Source organism: Neoarius graeffei, chromosome 5 (assembly GCF_027579695.1).
Source record: "Neoarius graeffei isolate fNeoGra1 chromosome 5, fNeoGra1.pri, whole genome shotgun sequence".
Taxonomy (NCBI): Eukaryota; Metazoa; Chordata; class Actinopteri; order Siluriformes; family Ariidae; genus Neoarius; species Neoarius graeffei.
Genome location: NC_083573.1, coordinates 96652308 through 96677094, shown reverse-complemented (window position 1 = coordinate 96677094; position 24787 = coordinate 96652308). Strand labels below are relative to the sequence as shown.

The 24787-nt window shown below is 41.1% G+C and overlaps 1 protein-coding gene across 2 annotated transcripts in view; it reads left to right on the top strand.

Moving 5' to 3' along the window:
- The window catches only part of acbd5a (acyl-CoA binding domain containing 5a), a 76498-nt gene that overhangs the window by 28408 nt on the left and 23303 nt on the right, over positions 1 to 24787 (top strand). The window contains exons 3-8 of one of the 2 annotated variants that reach the window (XM_060922541.1): positions 8213 to 8333; positions 14030 to 14102; positions 14183 to 14300; positions 17309 to 17533; positions 17613 to 17783; positions 19714 to 19808. In XM_060922541.1, coding sequence (XP_060778524.1) covers positions 8213 to 8333; positions 14030 to 14102; positions 14183 to 14300; positions 17309 to 17533; positions 17613 to 17783; positions 19714 to 19808 — 803 coding nt within the window. The remainder of the gene's footprint in view (positions 1 to 8212; positions 8334 to 14029; positions 14103 to 14182; positions 14301 to 17308; positions 17534 to 17612; positions 17784 to 19713; positions 19809 to 24787) is intronic. The other variant, XM_060922542.1, reaches the window with a different exon arrangement.

The following is a 24787-nucleotide window of genomic DNA, read 5'->3' as shown; positions in this document are numbered from 1 at the left end:
CCATGTAGCCGACGCAGAACCAGCCAGCCGACCGTCCCATAGCCCGCCTTTTGGTATTTTACTCACGTAGAGGGATAAAATAGTATTTTTGTTTTGTCACGCAATATTAACGTCAGCATGAATGCGTTGTCCAGGTCCTACAAATGAGCTGCTGCAGCCCACTGAGCCTGGACGAGTTGGAGAAAATGGGGTGTGAGAGAAACTTGGAAGACACATATATTTCTCTGATCCTAGTCGTGTGAAATATTTTTGATATTCAGAAATATTTTAATTAAACTGATGATAAATTTTACTCGTGATGTTTAATAGCCAGTTGACCCATGCGTCAGTTCCCTGAGACCTGATGATGATGAGACAGAAACTGAAGTGAATGCCAGAAATGTAAAAAGAGCAGTGCAAAAATCACTAATAAAGATCTCTTAACCTTCGAATGTGTGCGGGTGGTGATATTTCTTGTAAAGTTAGATAGAACGTCCCCAACCTATCGATACCAATCTTCCTTAAAAATACACACTCCAGGAAAACCTGACTCAGCCCCTGGTCTTTTCAGCAGCTAGAACAGCGCTGCTCAGAAGGGGATCTGGTTACAACTTACCGTTTTCGATAGAGGATGGTGTAAAGCGTGAAAAATGAAGTTTGTAGAGAAAGATGTGGACTGTGGAATGGAGTGGGTATGTCCTGTTTGTGTCATTTCAGGATTCCGTTTGTTTTTTTGTTGTTTTTTTTTCAAATGTTGCAGCACGAACATCGTCATAGCTCCGCCCCCTCCTACAGTCAATGCTTTACAGTAACTGTACGTAACCTTACTACGTTTGTTTATAACCACATCATACACTGTACCGAGGCTTTAAGATATGAGCGGCTCAGCCCCAAGAGACCTCACTCAAATCTTTTTGCTGTCGAAATTGACACTGATTTTTTTTTCCCAGCTGTTGAAGTAGAAGCACCCTCGAATATTTTCACAGCATTCGTGTCTTCGTTGTTTAATCATGACCAACACGTCTGAGTGAATCTCAGGATTCACTGATTCATCGAGTGAAGGGAAGTTTTTGGGTTTGTCCCGTCTCCGTGCTAGTTTTTGTCACAGTGATGTTACTACAGGAAAGGTCTACTGAGCCACCACCATCTCCACAAGCCTCCTACCTTCTCTCACAGTGTGTTCCTTTAACCCCCTGGGTGAAAACAGTGGCCCTGGCTTTGTCTTATGGCTTCGTCAATAAAATACTTCATATATATATATATGGGTCTGTCTCAGAAACTGGGTACTGTGGGGGTAGCCCACTAAATATACTCAGTCAATAAACTATACGGTTTTGAATGGTGATGTTGGTTTTAATTTGAAATAAAATGATGAAAGAAATAATACAGATAAAACTAAATCTTTGATGTGAATACTCTATTCAGAATTTGGCAAAAAATCTGCAAATTTGTGGAAAAACGGCGGCTTGATCTGGGGCATGATAAATGGTCGACTACATCACATTCCCTTAAAAAGGTTGTAGTCCACTGAAAAGTCTACAGTTATCACTGATTTGTATTTTAAGTTGTAACTTTATCCACCTAAGGATTGGTGCATGTGTAGAATGGAATTTTCCACTCCGACAGTTAGAAGTCGATCGTGCTTCCATTTGCGGTCTTTGTTACGCGGGTGATCTGTTCGGACGTTATCGCTGAAAAGATGAGTTTTTACGGTTTTATTTTGTTTTAGTTTTGCAGTATAAGGCAGTAGAATGTTTCTTTTTCATCTTACTTTCATATTTCGTAGTGTTTGCGTATTTTTGGCCAATATTTTGCAACCATGGTCAATTTAGATCAAACTTTTGTTAGAATCTACGGCCAGTCATTTTGCCCCGCGCTCCGTCCGGTGCGGTAGCGATGTCCCGTTGCCCGCGCGACCTTCAGCCGGTACAGTCGCTGTTCTTTTATCACCGCCGTTATTCTCATCTTTCCGGTATGTTCTTGATTTTTCCATTGCGTCCTATTTCGCCGTATCAAATACTCAAAATGTATCATATTATTCATATTTAAGTGAATAATCAATTCAGTCATCATAACTTGGCATTTTTAACCCAAGCAGTCAAAAAAGAGGAAATTTATTCAATATTTTCACTCCTCTGTGAAGGAGGGGCTTTAATTCTTCATGATGGAGTTATTTTATATGGAAATCAATTTTATAAAAGCGTTTGAATTGTAATCAAAACATTTTTCCACAGTGGAGGCCAGATAAAGCAAGATACTATCTTTATTCTTATTAAACATGACAAAAGAAACATTGAGTGTTAGGGAAATGCAAAAAAAAAAAATAGTAAAATTAGAAAATTTATTTTTTGACCATAATGACCCAAATGAGAGACCAGTTTCTGAGACGGACCCATATACATATATAATATAATATAATAATTTTTTTTTTTCAGAAGACAGAATAAACCTTGGTGGCCGTTCATGGACTTTGACAGACAGTCCGAGTGGAACCTCGTGTTTTTCTACATGTGTACAACCTGCTGAGATCAGCTTCACTGCTTGACCTGTCGAACATTAGCAAAGATTTTGGAAAGACAAATCGGTTATACTTGATGAAAAGAATGAAAAACGATGTATTCCTGGCTAACTTTTTTGAGTACGTGGAAGGTTTGTCGTCCCGCTTTTTGCCTGGCAGACACAGGGACTCGAGCTTGCGAATTGGTGTCACTGAAGTCGCACATGCTGTGACTTGAGACTGGACTTCAGAGTCGTCCTCAAAAGACTCGAGACTTGACACGGACTCGTGAGCAATCTTTATTTTTTGGTGCACAAACATGAAAGAACTATCTGGCGAGCTGAATGTCTTTCCTTCTCTTACTATCATACGTCAGGCTTGTAGTACTCGAGTCCGACTCATGCCATAATTTTAAGCACTCGTGACTTGAACGCTGATGACTCGGACTCGTCCATTAACTGCATTCGGACTCTAATTTTTTCTTTATTTTTTGTAACATGCGATAGTAATTTGGCACAAGATATTTATACATTGCTACATTAATTTTTATGCTAATTTCGTGCAAGAGAATGCACATTCACCTGTTCAGGAACAAACTAACGCTAATGGCGCTAAAATGCCTGGAGAGACGCCGCTAGGATTGTCCGCTTTGCTTATACAGACTTCTCGTGCAGTGGGGAAAAATGCCCTGCTATGTGTTCCATATGTAGAAGAACTATCGAGGGGACGACGGGGACAACCCCGAACTTCAATCGTCATTTGGTAAGACTCCACCCAGAGAAGGAAGAAGTGACGCGCTATGTTCATTGCTCTGTTGATAGTGGGCGGGGCTTGCTGAGCGATGAACTAGCTTTTTATCCGTAGCCTGTTAACTAAAACGGGGCAGTCGAGCAGGAACGTTAGTCCGACACAGCAGCAGAGACGGTTTCGCGTAAAGGCAGCAACAGCCACCGTCAAATTGTGCGGATGGAGTCTTGTTCTCGGATTCGACTCGGAATTTTCTTTCACGACTCTGATTTGAATACTATGATTGAGTATTGACTTTTTATGAGCAGATTTTGTGTGTTTATTTGACAAGCACTTTAAATTTTTATTTTGGTCGGAACTGATCTGCTACATTTGAATGTAAAACATTATAGATGGAATAAATCATAATATGAAGTGACTCACAACTTGAGTCATCATTTTATATGATTCTTTTTTACTTTTTTATTATTATTAATTATTATTATTATCCTAACGTACTTTTTTTTTTTAAGGATGCTATTTCTCACTCAGTTTTCAACCAATCATCACCAAATTTCACATGAAGAATACCTCTGGGCTGAATTACGTTGCTATGACTTTTGGTGCTGATCTGGATCACCGAACTGAAATGATCCATGAAAAATGGGATTTTTCTTCTTTCACGATTCTTTTCAATCAGGTTTTTTTTTTAAATATTTTGTTCAGCGTGGCAGGGCGAAACTTTTCCTCGCTAAGCGTCATTCTCTATCTCTTACCATTCCGGATCTATAGGGTACGGTGACCACATGTCCCGGTTTGTAACAGCTAGTGCAGATTACTGTGACTTTAGTCACACACTCTATCTAGTTCTTAGTGTTGTAAGAGCAATTAACCTTGATCTGTGTCTCAAACTATGCCATGTCGGGTCTTTGAATTTGCAGAGATGCCAATCACTATGATTCGTGCGTAGTCACTACGTTTTTGACAGTAGCACTACGAGGCTACGACCATCTATTCAGTTTATATGGGATTCATACGATTTTAGCATGGATGCGGTTCGAAACGCGTGAATCTATAAGGGTTCACGATATTTTGCTGGTGTTCGGTACATTTGAGGCCAATTATCGCTTGATAATTCAATATTTTGACTGTATTTATGGTCAAAGTTTGCTTCGATGGGCGCCGCCATCTTTGTTGACAAGCGTTCTGCGCATGCGCGAATTAATTATCGATGCCTCGATGGAATGTCGAGCAGCCCATGTCACTAGGTATTGAGGGGCTGTCGGGGTGTTGTAACCTCACAAACTATCGCTCAAAACATGAAATCAGGGTTGTCATCCACGAGCAATTCCAGCGTTATGGACGTGACACTTGAACTCAAAATGGCAACAAATGACCCAGTGCATGTTTTATTGTCTCCCAGTATTTAAACAGGTGTTGCATATTTTAAGGCTGTACCATACTGGATAAGTGATAGAACAAGAACAATTCCCATAGTACATCTAGGGCATGCCAGAAAATGCCAATAAAAGATGCGTTATGGACGTGACAGAAAAAGTATCACTTTTCTTGGGTGACTGTACATTTTTATCAAACTCTGTGAAATTGTAAACCTAATGTTGAAATGGAGATATCCATTTGATAGAGGGGTCCAAGGTGAATATTAAAAAATCTTTGTTTAAAATATTTTGTATTTCATGCAGAGTTTCGGAAGGAAAAGTCAGCGTTATGGATGTGACGAAATTCCGTTATGGATGTGACGCGTCTGAAATAGACATGGCGTATGTTTAGAAAATCAGCAATTTAACCACCATAACCCTTTGAAAAACTCTCTAAATATCAGCTAAAACTATCAAAGTTCTTAAATAATATTTAGGATGGCTATTGTTTTGCTGTTTTAGCATACATTTCTGTGGCTTGTGGCAATAATATAGAATTGTACATGATCAAAGTTGATTTTAGCTTGGGGTTTACATTATAAGAAAGAAAGACTGACAGTGACATATTAGGTTGGTTACAAATTGGTTCAACTTATTCACATCTGTAAAATACAGGCCTAGGTGAGATCTCTGGGAGTGGTTTTGATGTATTACATGTTGCTTTATTTTTGCATGGTGAGGTTGACATTTATATGGAATTGCCCCCACCCAAAACACCATGTTCCGAATATGCAATGAACATTTTTCACGATATATTCGCAAAAAGAAACGAAACACCGTTGGAACTGAAACGGTCATCTTCTGAAGTAAATCAATCAGAACTGAATAAGTAATCTGACTTGATATTGATGAGATTAAAAGTGAAAGGAAGTTGATAAAAATTAAAAGTAATCAAAGTGACTTGACATTAATCTTGGGAATAAAAAGGAAATAGACATGTTCCAGTACAACTATTTCAGGGATGAGTTTTCCGCTTTTCGGCGGATTTCCGCTTTTTCTGAGTAAAAATCAACCTTTTTATATTATGCCAAATCCGTTGAGGGTTTTTTTTTTCATTTATTGAGGGGGGTTGGGGTATGTTCCTTCGTGATACTCACTCAAGCATAATTCATGCCTACGATGATGTTACATGTTTACATTTTCGCCATCTTAAGTCTCGCGGTAGAATACGTGTTATCTACAATGTAATTGGCCAAAACATTGCTGGCGAGAGCATGATAGCCAATCATAACAGTTCTTACAAGAGTGTGGGAGAGAACAAAAGCCAATCATAACAGTTCTTACAAAAGTACCCGCATCTGTTCTATTTTATCGAAACTTGCACATGTTCATCGTCGCTGCGCTTCAAAAATACGTTTCTCTTTCGTATCGGCTTTTTTACTCAAAATGCCGAATACAATTGACAAGCGAGACGAAGCGAAGGTACGTGAAATCAGTGCTGGTATAAAAAACAAAGAGAGGACTGACAAGCTCTTGTCTTTGGCCAAAAGGCTGAAGAAGTCGTCGAAATGATTAAATGAAAATGAGAAGTGACTGTGAACTATAAATAATTGTATAAAGTGTACACAGACATTATCCCATAAACTTAGCATTCGTTTCATTTAATACATTGAACATGTATATGATGGTCAGTAAATCTGAATTAATGCTGACAGTTTTGAAAACTTAAATATTTCAAAAGACTTTTTGAAGAAATCATATGCAACTAATGAGGACATGGGGAGAAAAGGTCAGTCACCCTAAAATTTTATTTAATATATGAACATTTTGATAATTAATAAAACTTACGTTTAATGTGAATTTAGTTTGTCGTTTTTGTTGATCATGAATTATAACCAGGGCTTTGAACCGGTTCAAGGAACGAAAACCGGGAACTTTTTCTATTTCACATGGAACAGAAACGAAACCAGAAACTTTATTATTTTTTATGTTCTGGAACAGAAACGCTTATTAAAAATAATGGTAACCGGTTAATACCGGTTTTTATTTCGTTCCTCAAAGTTTCCGTAGCCTACAAATAAAAAAGTCATTCTTCTCCTGCGCAAGTTTCTATGACCCGCTGGGGTTCACTTCCTGTGTGACGTTCGCTGACTGAATGGAGAGAGTGGGAGGGTGGACTACTATCACGTCTCCACTTCTTAAATAAGAGGTAAATATTGCAGTCTATCGTTATTCAAAAACGTCAATTTCAAACATATCAATATATTTGTCCACGTTAATGAGAGGCTCGCGAACATTAAATGACGTTAACCTCTGTTAGCCTATCAATGCATAGGGCCTGACTAGCCTTTGGTAACACACTAAACGAATTCTCTTTCATTTTTGGCACTTTTTCTGTTTGTGTAGATGGGAAGACATACTGAGAATCCAAATCGCCAACATTTGAAATAATAATTGTTTTGAATTATTTCTTGTCTTATTTAATGAAGGTTGTAATAGAATTAGCCTACATTTGGCTTATGCTGGATGAGACAGAGACATAATTTTATAGCCGTTTGTTAAACAGCTGACAGGGAACGTAATTAACCGTTCCGGGAACGAAATTTTTTTTGTTCTAACCAGTTCGGGAACGTCTATTTAATGGTGGAACCCAAAACCGGAAACGTTAAAATTCCGTTTCTGTTCGGAACGAACCAATAGGAAAAAAATTCTGGTTCAAAGCCCTGATTATAACCATACCCTTGAATGTAGAATGTGATTTTATCTTGAATTCAAATAATACTCCTATTGATTTGAAACATATTTTCATGTAAATATATAAAAAAGACAACAGATATATATTTTTTTAATCTACTACAGCTCAGATTGCAGGACAAGTGGTTTGTAAGGCCTTATTTTTCAAAATTTTCCGGGGGGGGCATCTTGAAGCCATTGGCTTTGGGCGCCATCTTGTTTTCTGCTTTTTTGATGACCACCCACTCTCATCCCTGCTATTTGCGTATTGCTAATTGAGTGTTCCAGCATATTCTCTATAAACATTGATGGCGTGTAATCTGCATTTGTTTATTAAACTATTTGAGTATTTGCTAATTGAGTGTTCCAGTATGTTATCTATAAATATTGATGGCATGTAATCTGCATTTGTGTAGTAAAGTTACGAAAATAATATTCACTGTTTGAAAGTTGATTGTATAGAGATTACCAGAGAAGTCTTTACTTTGTGTGAATGTGGTGAGTTATGAGTATCACTCATGAGAAAATCATGAGTGATTGTGGTTTGGTTTTATTTTTCAGATAATTGAAAAAAAAAAAACCCAAATCAACAATTTTCTCCCCCCAAAACCAACATGTCCCAGTTCGTTTTAGTCACCTGTATTCACTCAGAATGGCCCTCGTATGCATGTGTCACTACACATTGATTTCACAAAAGGTTGGCATCTCTGAATTTGATATTTAAGAAGGTGTAGGAACCCTGTGTGTATAAAAGCAATAGAGCACTCGTGTTTGTGTACGGTACGTGCTATCATGAATAACACATCACAGCCAACAAATCATCCTTGATAACACATGAACGTGTTCTAATGATGAGCTGGAATAATTTTAACTCATGACAACCCGTCTGATCTCGCAGGTTCCTTTCAGCCGTCTAACGAAATGATGCTGAAATTCTACAGCTACTACAAGCAGGCGACTCAGGGCCCGTGCAACATTCCCCGCCCGGGCTTCTGGGATCCTGTCGGGAAAGTCAAATGGTACCGAATATCACACATCACATGATCTTTTTTTTTTTTTTCTTCTACAGCCCCGATTCCAAAAAAGTTGGGACAAAGTACAAATTGTAAATAAAAACAGAATGCAATGATGTGGAAGTTTCAAAATTCCATATTTTATTCAGAATAGAACATAGATGACATATCAAATGTTTAAACTGAGAAAACGTATCATTTAAAGAGAAAAATTAGGTGATTTTAAATTTCATGACAGCAACACATCTCAAAAAAGTTGTGACAAGGCCATGTTTCCCACTGTGAGACATCCCCTTTTCTCTTTACAACAGTCTGTAAACGTCTGGGGACTGAGGAGACAAGTTGCTCAAGTTTAGGGATAGGAATGTTAACCCATTCTTGTCTAATGTAGGATTCTAGTTGCTCAACTGTTTTAGGTCTTTTTTGTCGTGTCTTCCGTTTTATGATGCGCCAAATGTTTTCTATGGGTGAAAGATCTGGACTGCAGGCTGGCCAGTTCAGTACCCGGACCCTTCTTCTACGCAGCCATGATGCTGTAATTGATGCAGTATGTGGTTTGGCATTGTCATGTTGGAAAATGCAAGGTCTTCCCTGAAAGAGACGTCGTCTGGATGGGAGCATATGTTGCTCTAGAACCTGGATATACCTTTCAGCATTGATGGTGTCTTTCCAGATGTGTAAGCTGCCCATGCCACACGCACTAATGCAACCCCATACCATCAGAGATGCAGGCTTCTGAACTGAGCGCTGATAACAACTTGGGTCGTCCTTCTCCTCTTTAGTCCGAATGACACGGCGTCCCTGATTTCCATAAAGAACTTCACATTTTGATTCGTCTGACCACAGAACAGTTTTCCACTTTGCCACAGTCCATTTTAAATGAGCCTTGGCCCAGAGAAGACGTCTGCGCTTCTGGATCATGTTTAGATACTAGGGCTGGGTATCACCAGATACCTCACGATACGATACTATGGCGATATTTTGCCCACGATAACGATAATATCACGGTACAGCGATTCTGCGATAACCGATATATTGCAAGAAATTTCAACCACATCAAGATATCTGTGTCACTGAAGAAAATCAGAATTTATTGACCACTGTAAAATTACATTTCACATACATAACTACACACTCTTGCCAGACATATATTTGTCTCTATTCCACTGCTGGCAAAACCAAGAGTTGCTTCACTACAACATACAGAAAATTCCCATTTCTGTGCTAGTATTCTCAACTTTTCTGTAAGCATGGACACATCAGTGCTGCTTAACAAGCAGAATCAAATTGTTTTATGAAAACTTAAAACTTGCACTGCAGACTGCACATACATTTCAGCGCTAACACTAATATCAATTTGTTCTTTGTAAACTTGAGAACATATACCGGAGAACATTTAACTTGTGCTTATTTTGCAGGAACAACACACTGTCTGAAACACATTGAAAAGTGCAGTGGGCATCTTAATCTCCTACTGCGCATGCGCAGAACACATGAATTAGCAAGTTCTCATACAGACCGGTTTATTATTCAAAACAAGGCATTACAAATTATTTGACTCGGCCAAAGACTCGACCAATACGCACAAAACATAAAAATCGGCAAATGCGTGAAATACTGATTTTCTATCAGCCCAGCTGATCGGTAGAACAAAACTACTGTTGAATTTTCCTACCCTCCTGGATTTCGCGCATGCGCAGTAGGCTTGGTAGGACAAATCCAAGAGGTAGGATAACTTTACAGAACACCGGCTCACTGTTTTTTTTTCTCCTTTCCTTTGGAATCCAAAGTGCCTCCAAACATCTGCCTTAAAGTTCGGCGGCGTCTCTAGGTTTACGTTAACAGCCATGCTTGCTTGTTTTTTTTCCTCACTGCAACCGCCGGGGAAAAAAGAGAAGACGAAGAGTGCCTTGCAGTGAGGGAGCGGCACAGCGACACCTCGCGGAGCGGAGGTGCGGAAGTCGTACTGGATTTACAACCCATCTGAAACATGATTTATTATTTGAAAAAATATCGATATTCAAATTTTGAGTATCGATATTGAATCAGAAGACAAAGTATCGCGATATATCGCCGTATCGATATTTTTGCACACCCCTGTTAGATACGGCTTCTTCTTTGAACTATAGAGTTTTAGCTGGCAACGGCGAATGGCACGGTGAATTGTGTTCACAGATAATGTTCTCTGGAAATATTCCTGAGCCCATTTTGTGATTTCCAATACAGAAGCATGCCTGTATGTGATGCAGTGCCGTCTAAGGGCCCGAAGATCACGGGCACCCAGTATGGTTTTCCGACCTTGACCCTTACGCACAGAGATTCTTCCAGATTCTCTGAATCTTTTGATGATATTATGCACTGTAGATGATGATATGTTCAAACTCTTTGCAATTTTACACTGTCAAACTCCTTTCTGATATTGCTCCACTATTTGTCGGCGCAGAATTAGGGGGATTGGTGATCCTCTTCCCATCTTTACTTCTGAGAGCTGCTGCCACTCCAAGATGCTCTTTTTATACCCAGTCATGTTAATGACCTATTGCCAATTGACCTAATGAGTTGCAATTTGGTCCTCCAGCTGTTCCTTTTTTGTACCTTTAACTTTTCCAGCCTCTTACTGCCCCGTCCCAACTTTTTTGAGATGTGTTGCTGTCATGAAATTTCAAAATGTCTCACTTTCGACATTTGATATGTTGTCTATGTTCTATTGTGAATACAATATCAGGTTTTCAGATTTGTAAATTATTGCATTCCGTTTTTATTTACAATTTGTACTTTTGTCCCAACTTTTTTGGAATCGGGGTTGTATGTGTTCGAAAGTGAGCATGCGGTTCCTCTGATCTGTGGATTTGAACTTCAACATACTGGACACATTCTTGTTGGGTTGAGAAATCACTTGGTGACATTGAAGAGTAACGGATTTGTGATACAGTAATTTATACACACTCAACCTGGTAAAAAAAAATCAGTTTATCCTGGCTCTCTTGTAGTGTTTTTTTTATAAAGCTCTTATGAACAGAAATTATAACTTGGAGAGCTCGATGTTATTAAGAGACTGTGTTACGTGTAAATATGAGCATTGGTACAGGTGGACAGTATGCCAGAGTATATATGATATTAATGCATCTATAATGCTTTATAAACGCAGGGTGTGTGTTCTATGGGATGTTACCACAGACACACACACTGTTTATGGATATAACAGGATTTGTTTGTTTGCTCGGCTCTGGCAGATGTTGGTGCGCTAGCTGTGTGAAAGTGAACGTCTGAGTGAACTTTATCTTCACTCCAAGGTTCACCCACCTTGGTTATTAGTTTACTTGATAACATGTACTGCCTGCAGTTTTAAAAACATGAACATCTGTAAACTGTGGGTGGTAGAAAAGGGCAACTGGACTTGCTTGAAGATTCTTGAAAACGTTTCACCTCTCGTCCGAAAGGCTTCCTCAGTTCTGTCTGACTAATAGGGAGTATCAGATATGTATCCTCTCCTGGATCAGAATCAGAATCCTGATGACAAGTTCATCTAAGGTGTTGTTGAGGCATCATGTCGTTTGCACCCTGCTTGACCTCTGCATGACTACCACTTATTTCCAGTTTAATGGAAGTTTCTACAGACAGAACCATGGATGCGCCATGGGATCACCAGTGTCCCCTATTGTGGCCAATTTATACATGGAGGAAGTGGAACATATAGCTTTGACCACTTTTGCAGGAGTTGCTCCCAGCCATTGGTTTAGATACGTGGATGATACCTGGGTTAAAATCAAAATCCATGAGGTGGAAGCTTTCTCAAAACACATCAATGCAGTGGATAGCAACATCAACTTCACTCGGGAGGATGTCAGTGGGAATAATCTAGCCTTCTTGGATTGTGATGTACACATTAGACAAGACAGAAGCCTTAGCACTGAGGTCTACCGGAAACCCACACACAGACCAGGACCTACTTTTCGACTCTCACCACCCACTGGAACACAAATTGGGGGTCATTAGGACCTTGCAACACAGGGCTCAGAACATTCCTACAACGATAGAAGGAAAAGAGGAGGAGCAGAATCATATCAAGAAAGCACTTCAGAATTGCGGTTATCCCAACTGGGCTTTCCTAAAGAGCATAAAAAGGAACATAACTGACAAGGATGATAACAGGAACAAACGCAAGGACATTGTCATTCCCTACATTTCTGGTCTATCTGAGAAACTCAGGAGGATCTTCTACACAAACAACATTCTGGTACATTTCAGACCCAGTAACACCCTGAAGCAGAAACTGGTCCACCCTAAGGACAGAATAGCCAGACACAAACAGGACAACGTAGTGTATTGGGGAAACAAAACAACCGCTATACAGGCGCTTGGCTCAACACAGGAGAGCCAGCTCCTCAGGCCAGGACTCGGCTAGCCTGGGCCCGCCCATCCTAAGCGTGATGCAACACGAGGGCCTGTTGCGAGCTTAGTCTGGCCAGGCAAGCTATCTACAGCTCTTCCAAGCTCCCGAAAAATCGGGAACCAATCAACTTTGAGCATCTCCAACGGCCCTGGGTAGAGGCATGTTCAAGGCACTGACATAGTGGAACTGCGACCGGAAGCCATAGATTGTTTACAGAATCTATGCTGGAAGCGCTTCATTCACGCTTCCGCATCTATTACGCATAGATGTTGTATTGAAAGCATTCAACGGGAAGTTCTCATTGAAAACGGAGCAAAGAGCAGCCCTGGAGGTATTTATTGAAAGAAAGGACGTTTTCGCCTTGCTCCCGACCGGCTTCGGTAAGAGTTTAATCTACCAGTTAGCCCCGTCGCGTCGCATACGTCAGAGGAAAGAGTGATGTGATTGGTTTAAGCTTCATCACAGCCTTTTCTGGCTTCGACCAGTAGCAAACTGAGGCATTTCAGGGAGGCGGATCAACCACGGGCTCTGGGAAACAGTTGGGCTTAATATCTTGGCCAGACCAATAGCTCGTAGAGCTTTGAAGTCGTGTTAGCCAGGCTAGGACTCGGCTGTCTACATTCATCTTAACAAAGGACACTCATTTCATGATTGTAACGTACGCATTTTAGCCAGAGAGGATCGTTGGTATGAGCGAGGAGTTAAAGAAGCCATTTTTGTCAACCTGGAACGGCCATCACTGAACAGAGGTGGGGGTCTAAGACATCATTTATCAACCATCTACAATGCAGTCTTGGACACTCTTCCCAGACGGCTGGGTGTACGCCAGGACCCAGCTGTTTTCGGTGACTCACAGGAGGACAGAGAGGGTCAGCTTTCCATTGATCACCCTAACGGGCAATCCGTTGATCACCCTAATGACTCGCCGTTCACACCCAGCCTCCAGTGACCCACACCAACATGATGCCTCAACGACACCTTAGATGAACTTGTCATCAGGATTCTGATTCTGATCCAGGAGAGGATAAATACTGGATACTCCCTATTAGTCAGACAGAACTGAGGAAGCCTTTCGGACGAGAGGTGAAACGTTTTCAAGAATCTTCAAGCAAGTCCAGTTGCCCTTTTCTACCACCCACAGTTTACTATGACCTGGATAATTGAGAATCTTCACAGACATGAAGATCTGTACGTCTTTGGAAAAACATAGCTCACACACCACTGATAACACGAGCAGGAATCATCAAGAGTTGCCTAATACTGCAGAAAAAGAGTTTACCTCCTGTGTGTGTGTGTGTGTGTGTTGTAGGGATGCCTGGCACGCACTTGCAGATATGCCAAAGGAAGAAGCCATGATGGCGTACGTGGATGACCTCAAACTGGTAACGATGTGTGTTTGTTCATTTTACTGAAGGGTATTAGGTTTCTATGCATTTTAAACATCTGAAGCTTTTATGTTCAGATTCTTGAAAGCATGCCCATGACGGAGCAGGTGGAACAGCTGCTGCAGGTTCTCGGGCCGTTCTACGAGCTCGTCGATGAGAAGAAGAAGATCAGCCAAGTTTCAGACCTGACTGCAGGTTAAATACTTCAAGATCTTTATCAGCATTGTGCAGTCCAAGCGAATCAATGAAGGAGGCGTGGCCTCTGTGCCTATGAGCCCCACAGAATGCTTCTGGGTTTGGTAGTTCCAGTTTAGGGAATAGGCGTGGCTTATGAAGCAGTCTGTCCCAGTGGAGGAGGAGTGGCCTCCGGATCTGTCGGTCCCTGTGAAACAGGTGGAGCAGGTCTTTGAGCTGTCTGTCCCACGATGAAGGTGCGGCCTAATTGCCTGTCAGCCTCACATAAGGAGGCGTGGCCTCTGTATCAGTCAGCCCTAGTGAAGGATGTTCTCTTTGAGCTGTTCGTGCCACTGATGGAGGCGTGGTATCTGTACCTGTCAGTCCTAGTGTAGGTGGTGTGGTTTCTAACCTGTCCTTCCCACTAATGGAAGCATGGCCTCAATTCCTGCCAGTCCCAGTGAAGGAGGCGTGGCCTAAGTGCCTGCCAGTCCAAGTGAAGGAGGCATGGCCTAAGTGCCTGCCAGTCCCACTAAAGGAGGCATGGCCTTTGTGTCTGCCAGTCCCAGTGAAGGTGTGGCCTAATTGTCATTCGGAGTGAAGGGGGCGTGGTCTCTGACCTATAATTCTTATTGACAGAATCTTGGTCTCAAGCCTTGTTGGTTCCACTGTAGGAGGCGCGGCTTTTATTCCTGTTGGTTCCACTGTAGGAGGCGTGGCTCTTATTCCTGTTGGTTCCACTGTAGGAGGCGCGGCTTTTGTTCCTGTTGGTTCCACTGTAGGAGGCGTGGCTTTTGTTCCTGTTGGTTCCACTGTAGGAGGCGCGGCTTTTTTTCCTGTTGCTTCCACTGTAGGAGGCGTGGCCTTTGTGTCTGTCAGTCGTAGTGAAGGAGGCGTGGTCTCTGACCTATAATTCTTATTGACAATCTTGGTCTCAAGGCTTGTTGCTTCCACTGTAGGAGGCGTGGCTTTTATTGCTGTTGCTTCCAAGGAGGAGGCGTGGCTTTTGTCTGTCAGTCGCAATGAAGGAGGCATAGCTTTTATATCTGTTGCTTCCACTGTAGGAGGTGTGGCTTTTATTCCTGTTGCTTCCACTGTAAGAGGCGTGGCTTTTGTGTCTGTCAGTCGCAATGAAGGAGGCGTGGCTTTTATTCCTGTTACTTCCACTCTAGGAGGCGTGGCTTTTGTCTGTCAGTCGCAGTGAAGGTGTGGCTTTTATTTCTGTTTATACCACTGTAGGAGGCGTGGCTTTTATTCCTGTTGCTTCCACTGTAGGAGGCGTGGCTTTTATTCCTGTTGGTTCCACTGTAGGAGGCGCGGCCTTTGTGTCTGTCAGTCGTAGTGAAGGAGGCGTGGTCTCTGACCTATAATTCTTATTGACAATCTTGGTCTCAAGGCTTGTTGCTTCCACTGTAGGAGGCGTGGCTTTTATTCCTGTTGCTTCCAAGGAGGAGGCGTGGCTTTTATTCCTGCTGCTTCCACTGTAAGAGGCGTGGCTTTTGTGTCTGTCAGTCGCAATGAAGGAGGTGTGGCTTTTATTCCTGTTTATACCACTGTAGGAGGCGCGGCTTTTATTCCTGTTGCTTCCACTGTAGGAGGCGTGGTTTTTATTCCTGTTGCTTCCACTGTAAGAGGTGTGGCTTTTGTGTCTGTCAGTCGCAATGAAGGAGGCGTGGCTTTTATTCCTGTTGCTTCCACTGTAGGAGGCGTGGCTTTTATTCCTGTTGCTTCCATTGTAGGAGGCGTGGCTTTTATTCCTGTTGCTTCCACTCTAGGAGGCGTGGCTTTTGTCTGTCAGTTGCAGTGAAGGAGGCGTGGTTTTTATTCCTGTTGCTTCCACTGTAGGAGGTGTGGCTTTTGTGTCAGTCACACTGAAGGAGGCGTGGTTTTTATTCCTGTTTGTGCCACTGAAGGAGGCGTGGTTTTTATTCCTGTTTGTACCACTGAAGGAGGTGTGGCTTTTGTGTCAGTCGCGGTGAAGGAGGCGTGGTTTTATTCCTGTTTGTGCCACTGAAGGAGGCGTGGTTTTTATTCCTGTTTGTACCACTGAAGGAGGTGTGGCTTTTGTGTCAGTCGCGGTGAAGGAGGCGTGGTTTTATTCCTGTTTGTGCCACTGAAGGAGGCGTGGTTTTTATTCCTGTTGCTTCCACTGTAGGAGGTGTGGCTTTTGTGTCAGTCACACTGAAGGAGGCGTGGTTTTTATTCCTGTTTGTGCCACTGAAGGAGGCGTGGTTTTTATTCCTGTTGCTTCCACTGAAGGAGGTGTGGCTTTTGTGTCAGTCACATTGAAGGAGGCGTGGTTTTATTCCTGTTTGTACCACTGAAGGAGGCGTGGCTTTATTCCTGTTTGTACCACTGAAGGAGGTGTGGCTTTTGTGTCAGTCGCGGTGAAGGAGGCGTGGTTTTATTCCTGTTTGTGCCACTGAAGGAGGCGTGGCTGGCTGGCTCTTTAGAGAATCATATCATCATACTTTGTTTGCGTTAAATGCACCTCTTGCACATAGAAACAATAACACACAAAGCATCATGTTAGAAACAGAAATAAACATTGAAAGTGTACTTCTAAAATGAATCTAAACGACTCCCGGACGTCAGTTTATCCTCTCCATCTGACTCACACTGTAGCAGTGACCGTCTGTTAATATATTACTTGTTTTATTCCTCTTTATTTATGCTAACATGCTGAATGTTTGTTCGGTTCGGTGCTCAGCCCAGTTGGAAAAATTTGCTAGACAACTGGAAGGCAAGTGTGTAGTGAGCATGTTCCTCCTGAGATCCTCCTGTGATCTTCCTCCTCCTCCTCCCACAGTTGTGTTATGTCATGTTTAGGTTGTAGAGATGATCCCTCAGTCTCAACTCCACACGGAGCTGCTTTGTTTCTCTTGCTGTTTAGATCAGTTCAGTAGATTAGTTTGTGCGAGTGATGTAATGTTAGACGAGATGTTACCCCAGTTCATAAACCGAAATAACAGTCTGTATTTGAGACTCGGTGATGTAACACTCAGAGTTGTTGCTATGGCGATCTCTAGGCATCGGCAACATGATGTCGGCGCCTTCGAAGAGCGTCACAAAAAGCATCATCAGAACCATGGAAATGAACGGCACCTTGGACGGCCATGGTCCGAACAAAGCAGACGCTCCGGAGATTAACGCAAACGAGGTTAAGGAGCAGGAGGATGAGGAGGAGGATGAAGACGATGACAGTGGAGATGATGAGAACGAAGAGGAAGGAGAGAGTGAGCAGCTAAAAAAGGGTAATTAAGAACGAGTGAATAAATAAAATACGATTAGTAGTTAATATTTGCATTTTAATATTTTAAATGCTTGTTTTAGCATCGGCCCTGAAGAAAAAGACCTCGGAAGGAAAAGGACTTGCGAATGGTGGTATCGGGCATAACGTGTCCCCTCTAACGAACGGGACACACTGCTCCAAATCCGCTCTGAATGGAAATGACACGGAGGAGAACGACGGAGAGATCCAACACGTTAACGGCCACGCTACAGGTGACCTTACAGAGGGCTCATGAAAGGAAAAGTGTTGATTATCCAATCAGATTTAAGCTTTCAGGAGCGCCGTGGTATGACGACGTTAATGTCGCTGTATTTGTTTTCAATCGAACACTCAGGGGATCTGATCATCACTGATTTTATTACGAAGTGCCTAGATGTAGAGACATTTTACAGTGGTGCTTGAAAGTTTGTGAACCCTTTAGAATTTTCTATATTTCTGCATAAATATGACCTAAAACATCATCAGATTTTCACACAAGTCCTAAAAGTAGATAAAGAGAACCCAGTTAAACAAATGAGACAAAAATATTATACTTGGTCATTTATTTATTGAGGAAACTGATCCAATATTACATATCTGTGAGTGGCAAAAGTATGTGAACCTCTAGGATTAGCAGTTAATTTGAAGGTGAAATTAGAGTCAGGTGTTTTCAATCAATGGGATGACAATCAGGTGTGAGTGGGCACCCTGTTTTATTTAAAGAACAGGGATCTATCAAAGTCTGATCTTCACAACACGTTTGTGGAAGTGTATCATGGCACGAACAAAGGAGATTTCTGAGGACCTCAGAAAAAGTGTTGCTGATGCTCATCAGGCTGGAAAAGGTTACAAAACCATCTCTAAAGAGTTTGGACTCCACCAATCCACAGTCAGACAGATTGTGTACAAATGGAGGAAATTCAAGACCATTGTTACCCTCACCAGGAGTGGTCGACCAACAAAGATCACTCCAAGAGCAAGGCGTGTAATAATCAGCGAGGTCACAAAGGATCCCAAGGTAACTTTTAAGCAACTGAAGGCCTCTCTCACATTGGCTAATGTTAATGTTCATGAGTCCACCATCAGGAGAACATTGAACAACAATGGTGTGCATGGCAGGGTTGCAAAGAGAAAGCCACTGCTCTCCAAAAAGAACATTGCTGCTCATCTGCAGTTTGCTAAAGATCACGTGGACAAGCCAGAAGGCTATTGGAAAAATGTTTTGTGGACGGATGAGACCAAAATAGAACTTTTTGGTTTAAATGAGAAGCGTTATGTTTGGAGAAAGGAAAACACTGCATTCCAGCATAAGAACCTTATCCCATCTGTGAAACATGGTGGTGGTAGTATCATGGTTTGGGCCTGTTTTGCTGCATCTGGGCCAGAACGGCTTGCCATCATTGATGGAACAATGAATTCTGAATTATACCAGCGAATTCTAAAGGAAAATGTCAGGACATCTGTCCATGAACTGAATCTCAATAGAAGGTGGGTCATGCAGCAAGACAACGACCCTAAGCACACAAGTCGTTCTACCAAAGAATGGTTAAAGAAGAATAAAGTTAATGTTTTGGAATGGCCAAGTCAAAGTCCTGACCTTAATCCAATCGAAATGTTGTGGAAGGACCTGAAGCGAGCAGTTCATGTGAGGAAACCCACCAACATCCCAGAGTTGAAGCTGTTCTGTACGGAGGAACGGGCTAAAATTCCTCCAAGCCGGTGTGCAGGACTGATCAACAGTTACCGCAAACGTTTAGTTGCAGTTATTGCTGCACAAGGGGGTCACACCAGATACTGAAAGCAAAGGTTCACATACTTTTGCCACTCACAGATATGTAATATTGGATCATTTTCCTCAATAAATAAATGACCAAGTATAGTTTTGTCTTATTTGTTTAACTGGGTTCTCTTTATCTACTTTTAGGACTTGTGTGAAAATCTGATGATGTTTTAGGTCATATTTATGCAGAAATATAGAAAATTCTAAAGGGTTCACAAACTTTCAAGCACCACTGTACACAAGAGTAATAAAATCCTATATACATACAGTACTGTATTTATATATTTTCTTATGTAAGCCATGTATTGTGTCCAGGTTATATTAAGAATACAAGCTTGCAGATGAGATCTTGTTCTTACAAAGGAGCTATGTGATTTCCCTAGATGATAATGAAGACGTGCGCAGCGCTCATCACGTGGCCTCAGACTCCGACAGCGAGGTTTACTGCGACTCTGTGGACCAGTTCGGTGCAGAGGAGGTGAGGCTGAGCAAGGACGCCATCCGTTATGCGTTATTCAGAAGGCAGGATGTATACAGCGTGTCTCATTATAGACTTGTAGACCATGGTGGAAAACTTCAACCTTCACAGCTTTATTTCTTACTGTTACAAATCACTGGTACTGCAGGATCCTTCTGGAAGCGTTTTATAATCGTGTCCTCGTGCAAACCTTCACCGTATATAATTCCTTATAATGATTAGACGCTTTTAATATCTCGTTCCCAGGATAGCGTGTTAGAACAAGAGTGTTAATATAAGCCTGGGATTTGCAGCGACACTGTTGTCAGAGCTGCCGTTATAGGAAATGAATCCTCACCTTCTGACCAATCAGAATCTAGAATTCAACAGAGCCATGGTGTTGTATTTGTTATAATAATTAGGGGTTATTCCACGAAATCGAGTCGTATGTGAGATGATAGCAGCTATAATCCTATGGAATCAATTTTGTGCCAAAATGTTCCATACAATACTTTTGAAATATCAAACAAAAACGACAAATCAAAATACAAAAAAAAAGTCAATTTTTTTCGACTGGCAAACAAATTATTTGTGTAATCGTGCAAAATATCAGTCTATTACTCTTCAGAAAACTTTTATTTTTGTTCCGCGTCTTTCTCAGTTTTGTTTGACGTAATTTATTTTGGTTGCGATTCCAGCTTTCTCGTTTGCGCTCCCTGACTTTTTGCTTGCAGTTTCGGCACAAACTTCACATGTGGGTGGGCTGTCCAGGAATGCATTCCCATTGGCTAACTTGTGTTTGACTGACAGCTACGCTCAGCCATTCCCATACATGTCAACCTATACGGGATGTCCGTATTTTATACGGATTTGATTCAATAAACGTAGTATACGGGCGTATAAATAAAGTTATACGGATTCTTTAAAAAAAACTTTAATATTTAATTAGAGCTATAATCAATTCCCACGATGATAAAAGAGCGCATAACATTAACAAACGTACTGTACACCACAGACAGCCAGTCAAGAGTCTTATGAAATCGCGCGTTATCTTGTGGTAGCGAGACTTCGTTCCACTTTTGATCATGCGCACACCGCATTGCGAGAATCCCGCCAACCGTGAAGTCATAGACGACGGCTTCTGCGTAGAATCATACGTCATCCTCGCCCGAGAATAAAGATGCCTCATTCATGTGCTGCGTTTAACTGTACCAACAGGTTTACCGTCCAAACGAGATCACATGGGATTACCTTTCACAGGTGAGACTGGAAAAATACTTTTCATTGTATTTGGTCATTATAACGTAATTTTACGAACAGATTTTCCTGACTTTGTGGCTAATATGAAGTCTCGTGCATAATAGCCGCTCGGTGAAACCTGTCTCCAAACAACGAAGTATTTCCTTCGTAACTACGCTGATAACACTTTGTGTTTTTGTCAAACATTGGAGCTTTGTATTCATTCTGAAGGTTTATTGTTATTAATATTGAATAAAAAGTAACTGGGATATATCATTGTTGATTATCATTCAAATTTTAGGTAAATTATTTTAATTTGCATCTTATACGGATTTTATAAGGGAAATACGGATTTTGGAGGTTGGTTATACAGGTTTGATTGACCAAAGGTTGACATGTATGCATTCCCTACTCGGATTCTGGCGGACTGTTTGACGAGTGACCGATCCATTGACAGTAAACAAGGATTGAGTGGACTTCAGTGGCGACTATGATATTGAATTTACACTTTGTTGAATTAATTCAATATCATAGTTGCCACTGAAGTCCACTCCATCCTTGTTTACTGTCAATGGATCGGTCACTCGTCAAACAGTCCGCCAGAATCCGAGTAGGAAATGGCTGAGCGTAGCTGTCAGTCAAACACAAGTTAGCCAATGGGAATGCATTCCTGGACAGCCCGCCCACACGTGAAGTTTGTGCCAAAACTGCAAGCAAAAAGTCAGGGAGCGCAAACGACAAAGCTGGAATCGCAACCAAAATAAATTACATCAAACAAAACCTGAGAAAGACGCGGAACAAAAATAAAAGGTTTCTGAAGAGTAATAGACTGATATTTTGCACGATTACACGAATAATTTGTTTGCCAGTCTAAAAAAAATTGACTTTTTTTTTTTTTTGTATTTTGATTTGTCGTTTTTGTTTGATATTTCAAAAGTATTGTATGAACATTTTGGCACAAAATTGATTCCATATAATCCATGTACGACCAGATTGAGTGGAATAACTTTTTTTTTTTTTTTAATTCTATCTGCATTCACTGGATTTTGAGAAATAGAGCATTTTTATTTTTTGCAAATTCGATAAATAATTTTATGCAAAACGTCCGACAAAATCATTTCCGCTTAGAATGTAAACAAATCGGCGAAATGACAGGAGCGATTTGTGAAAAATGTGATAATTCTTGAAAAATAAAAAAAGATGCGTTCTTGCTGTCAAATACTTTCATTCCATATTTTGTTGCTGTTGTATTTTTGGGGTTTTGTTTTTGAGTAGAGTTTTTATTTCGTCCTCGGTTGGTTCATCAACACGTGCCACCATTTTGTTTTTCCTCTACTCACGGTATATGAGCTGATATCCTAGTAGTAGAGTAGCCAATCAGAGCGCGCGATTGCTCATATCCAGTGAATGTGGATAGAATAAGAATACATTGCACGTCTTGGCTTTAGGGCTCGTTTATCACTCTTTTAGTTGCATGGAAATGTTTTGTTGGACAACAACTTCCTCTTGATTCACACAAGTAAGATTGTTTGTTTAGTTATTTATTAATTAAAAAAAAAATCATGTGTGCATCTTGATTACTATGCATGTTCACGACATAGCTGATTTTCATTTAGTAACGTGATTTAAAAAAAAAAACACTTTCAAATATTGCAAAAAATAGCTTTCACTCACAAAGTGGTTTTTCAGATGATTCGATAAAGCAGTATTTCACAAAATTGAAATGGAAACGCATGGATTTTTATTTTCCCCCCCCCCACACAGTTAAAGTGCCATTCCACCATTGGATGTATTTTTTTGGCATAAAATACAATATATTTTATGACAACATGACTAGACAGAGAAATCTTTTAGCTTCAAAATGATATATCAAACATAATTTTTTGACAACGACAAGTATATTAATTTTGCGACCAAAGTCACCTACCCTTTTAATTTCCACGCGGTAGTGAAACGTGATGTCATCAGCAGGTTCCCCTTCTTGTGTACCACGTCACGTGTGACGTGGCACAGATTATCAGCAACGGCGGATAGAACGCGATTGTCAGCTTCGGAAAAGAAGCGAAGGAAAATAGCAAGTGATGCCCAAAGGAGACGGTCGATGGTGAATATCGGCACAGCAATCGACAAGTGGAAATCGCGTTCTGTCCGCCATTGCTGATAATCTGTGCCACGTCGCGCGTCACGTGGTACACAAGAAGGGGAACCTGCCGATGACATCACGTTTCACTACCGCGCGGAAATTAAAAGGGTAGGTGACTTTGGTCGCAAAATTAATATACTTGTTGTCAAAAAATTATGTTTGATATATCATTTTGAAGCTAAAAGATTTCTCTGTCTAGTCATGTTGTCATAAAATATATTGTATTTTATGCCAAAGAATACATCCAATGGTGGAATGGCACTTTAAGTCGATGACATGAAGAGCAAGCGGAAACGCTACCTTTCTGAAAAAGAGAGCACTCTTTTTAAAAGCCATCACTGGAAGAGAAAACCCAGCTTTAATCACATTTATAATACAGAGGGCCAAATTACTCAATTCTGATTGATCAATCAAGAAGGGCTTTTTTCCTTAAAGTGCATATAGACCCCTTCGCATGTTTGGAAACAACCCGACTGTTGCCAGGATGCGCACGCAGCCTGGACCCAGAAACAATGGCGCTGCCCATAGCCCGGCATTATGAGCTGTCAGATTATGCCAAACAATTGTCGTTACAAGATCGAGAATGCTACATAAATAAGTTAACTCTAACAAGTGGACATCGCCTACCGGATCCGCATTTAATTAAAGAGTGGACGGACGATGTTAGTAAGTTCCCTGGTATACAATGGCCAGATATATACTCGTACCTTATTGACAAGACTTCAGTGTACACCCACGAAAAACTTCGTGCCTACACGTCTTTAGACGCATATGATTGTTATGTGCGGGCATGTACAACTTGATTAACAATGGGACATTCATATTCATTTTGTTTTAATCAAATTATGCCAGTGATGTGATGGCAATGTGGCTTTAGCTACAACAGCAAATACCAACACTAAACAGCAATTTGCAGGAGGGAATGGCATGAAAGGAATGATAGTGTAAAGAGTGCAGCTAAGAGAAATCAGAGCTGCGTAAAAAGCGAGAGGCAGAGAGCAGAAATGAAACTGAACGGGGCGGGAGCTAGGTTAGAGCAGCCAACGTAAGTTGGCATTTAGAGCGAGGGCACACCATTTTACCTTTCCATCCTTGCTTTAAAATTGTGATTTTCGGCATACACAAATAATGATGGCACAAAATCTGGACTGCTTGAGTCAAGCGAGACCTCTCCTACAAACAAAACTGCATGCAAAGCTAAGTTAACATGCTAACAATATTCATTACATTGTGTAACTATGACCCAGCTAATCAGACAAACGTTACCAAAGTATTTTGCTACATCAATAAACGAAGACTAGAAAGAATAAAAAAGAAAGATTTAATAAATACAGGGATGTGATTTTTTCCGCGAATTCGCGGAATTCCGCTTTTTTCACCTCAAAACTTGGAAAAAAAAATGTTTCCGATTTTTCCCTCAAATCCACATTCGTATCCTATTTGTTCCGACTTTGTTTGAAAGATGGCAGCCTCGGATTTGCATCTTTATGCCTCGATCACGGAGGCTGCCATCTTTCAACTCTTTGTTTGAAGCGAGCGCGTTCATTGGTTGTTACAGAGCGATGGGCCAATCACGTACCTCGTTTCATCTCATTTACGCAATTACGTCATTGAGATG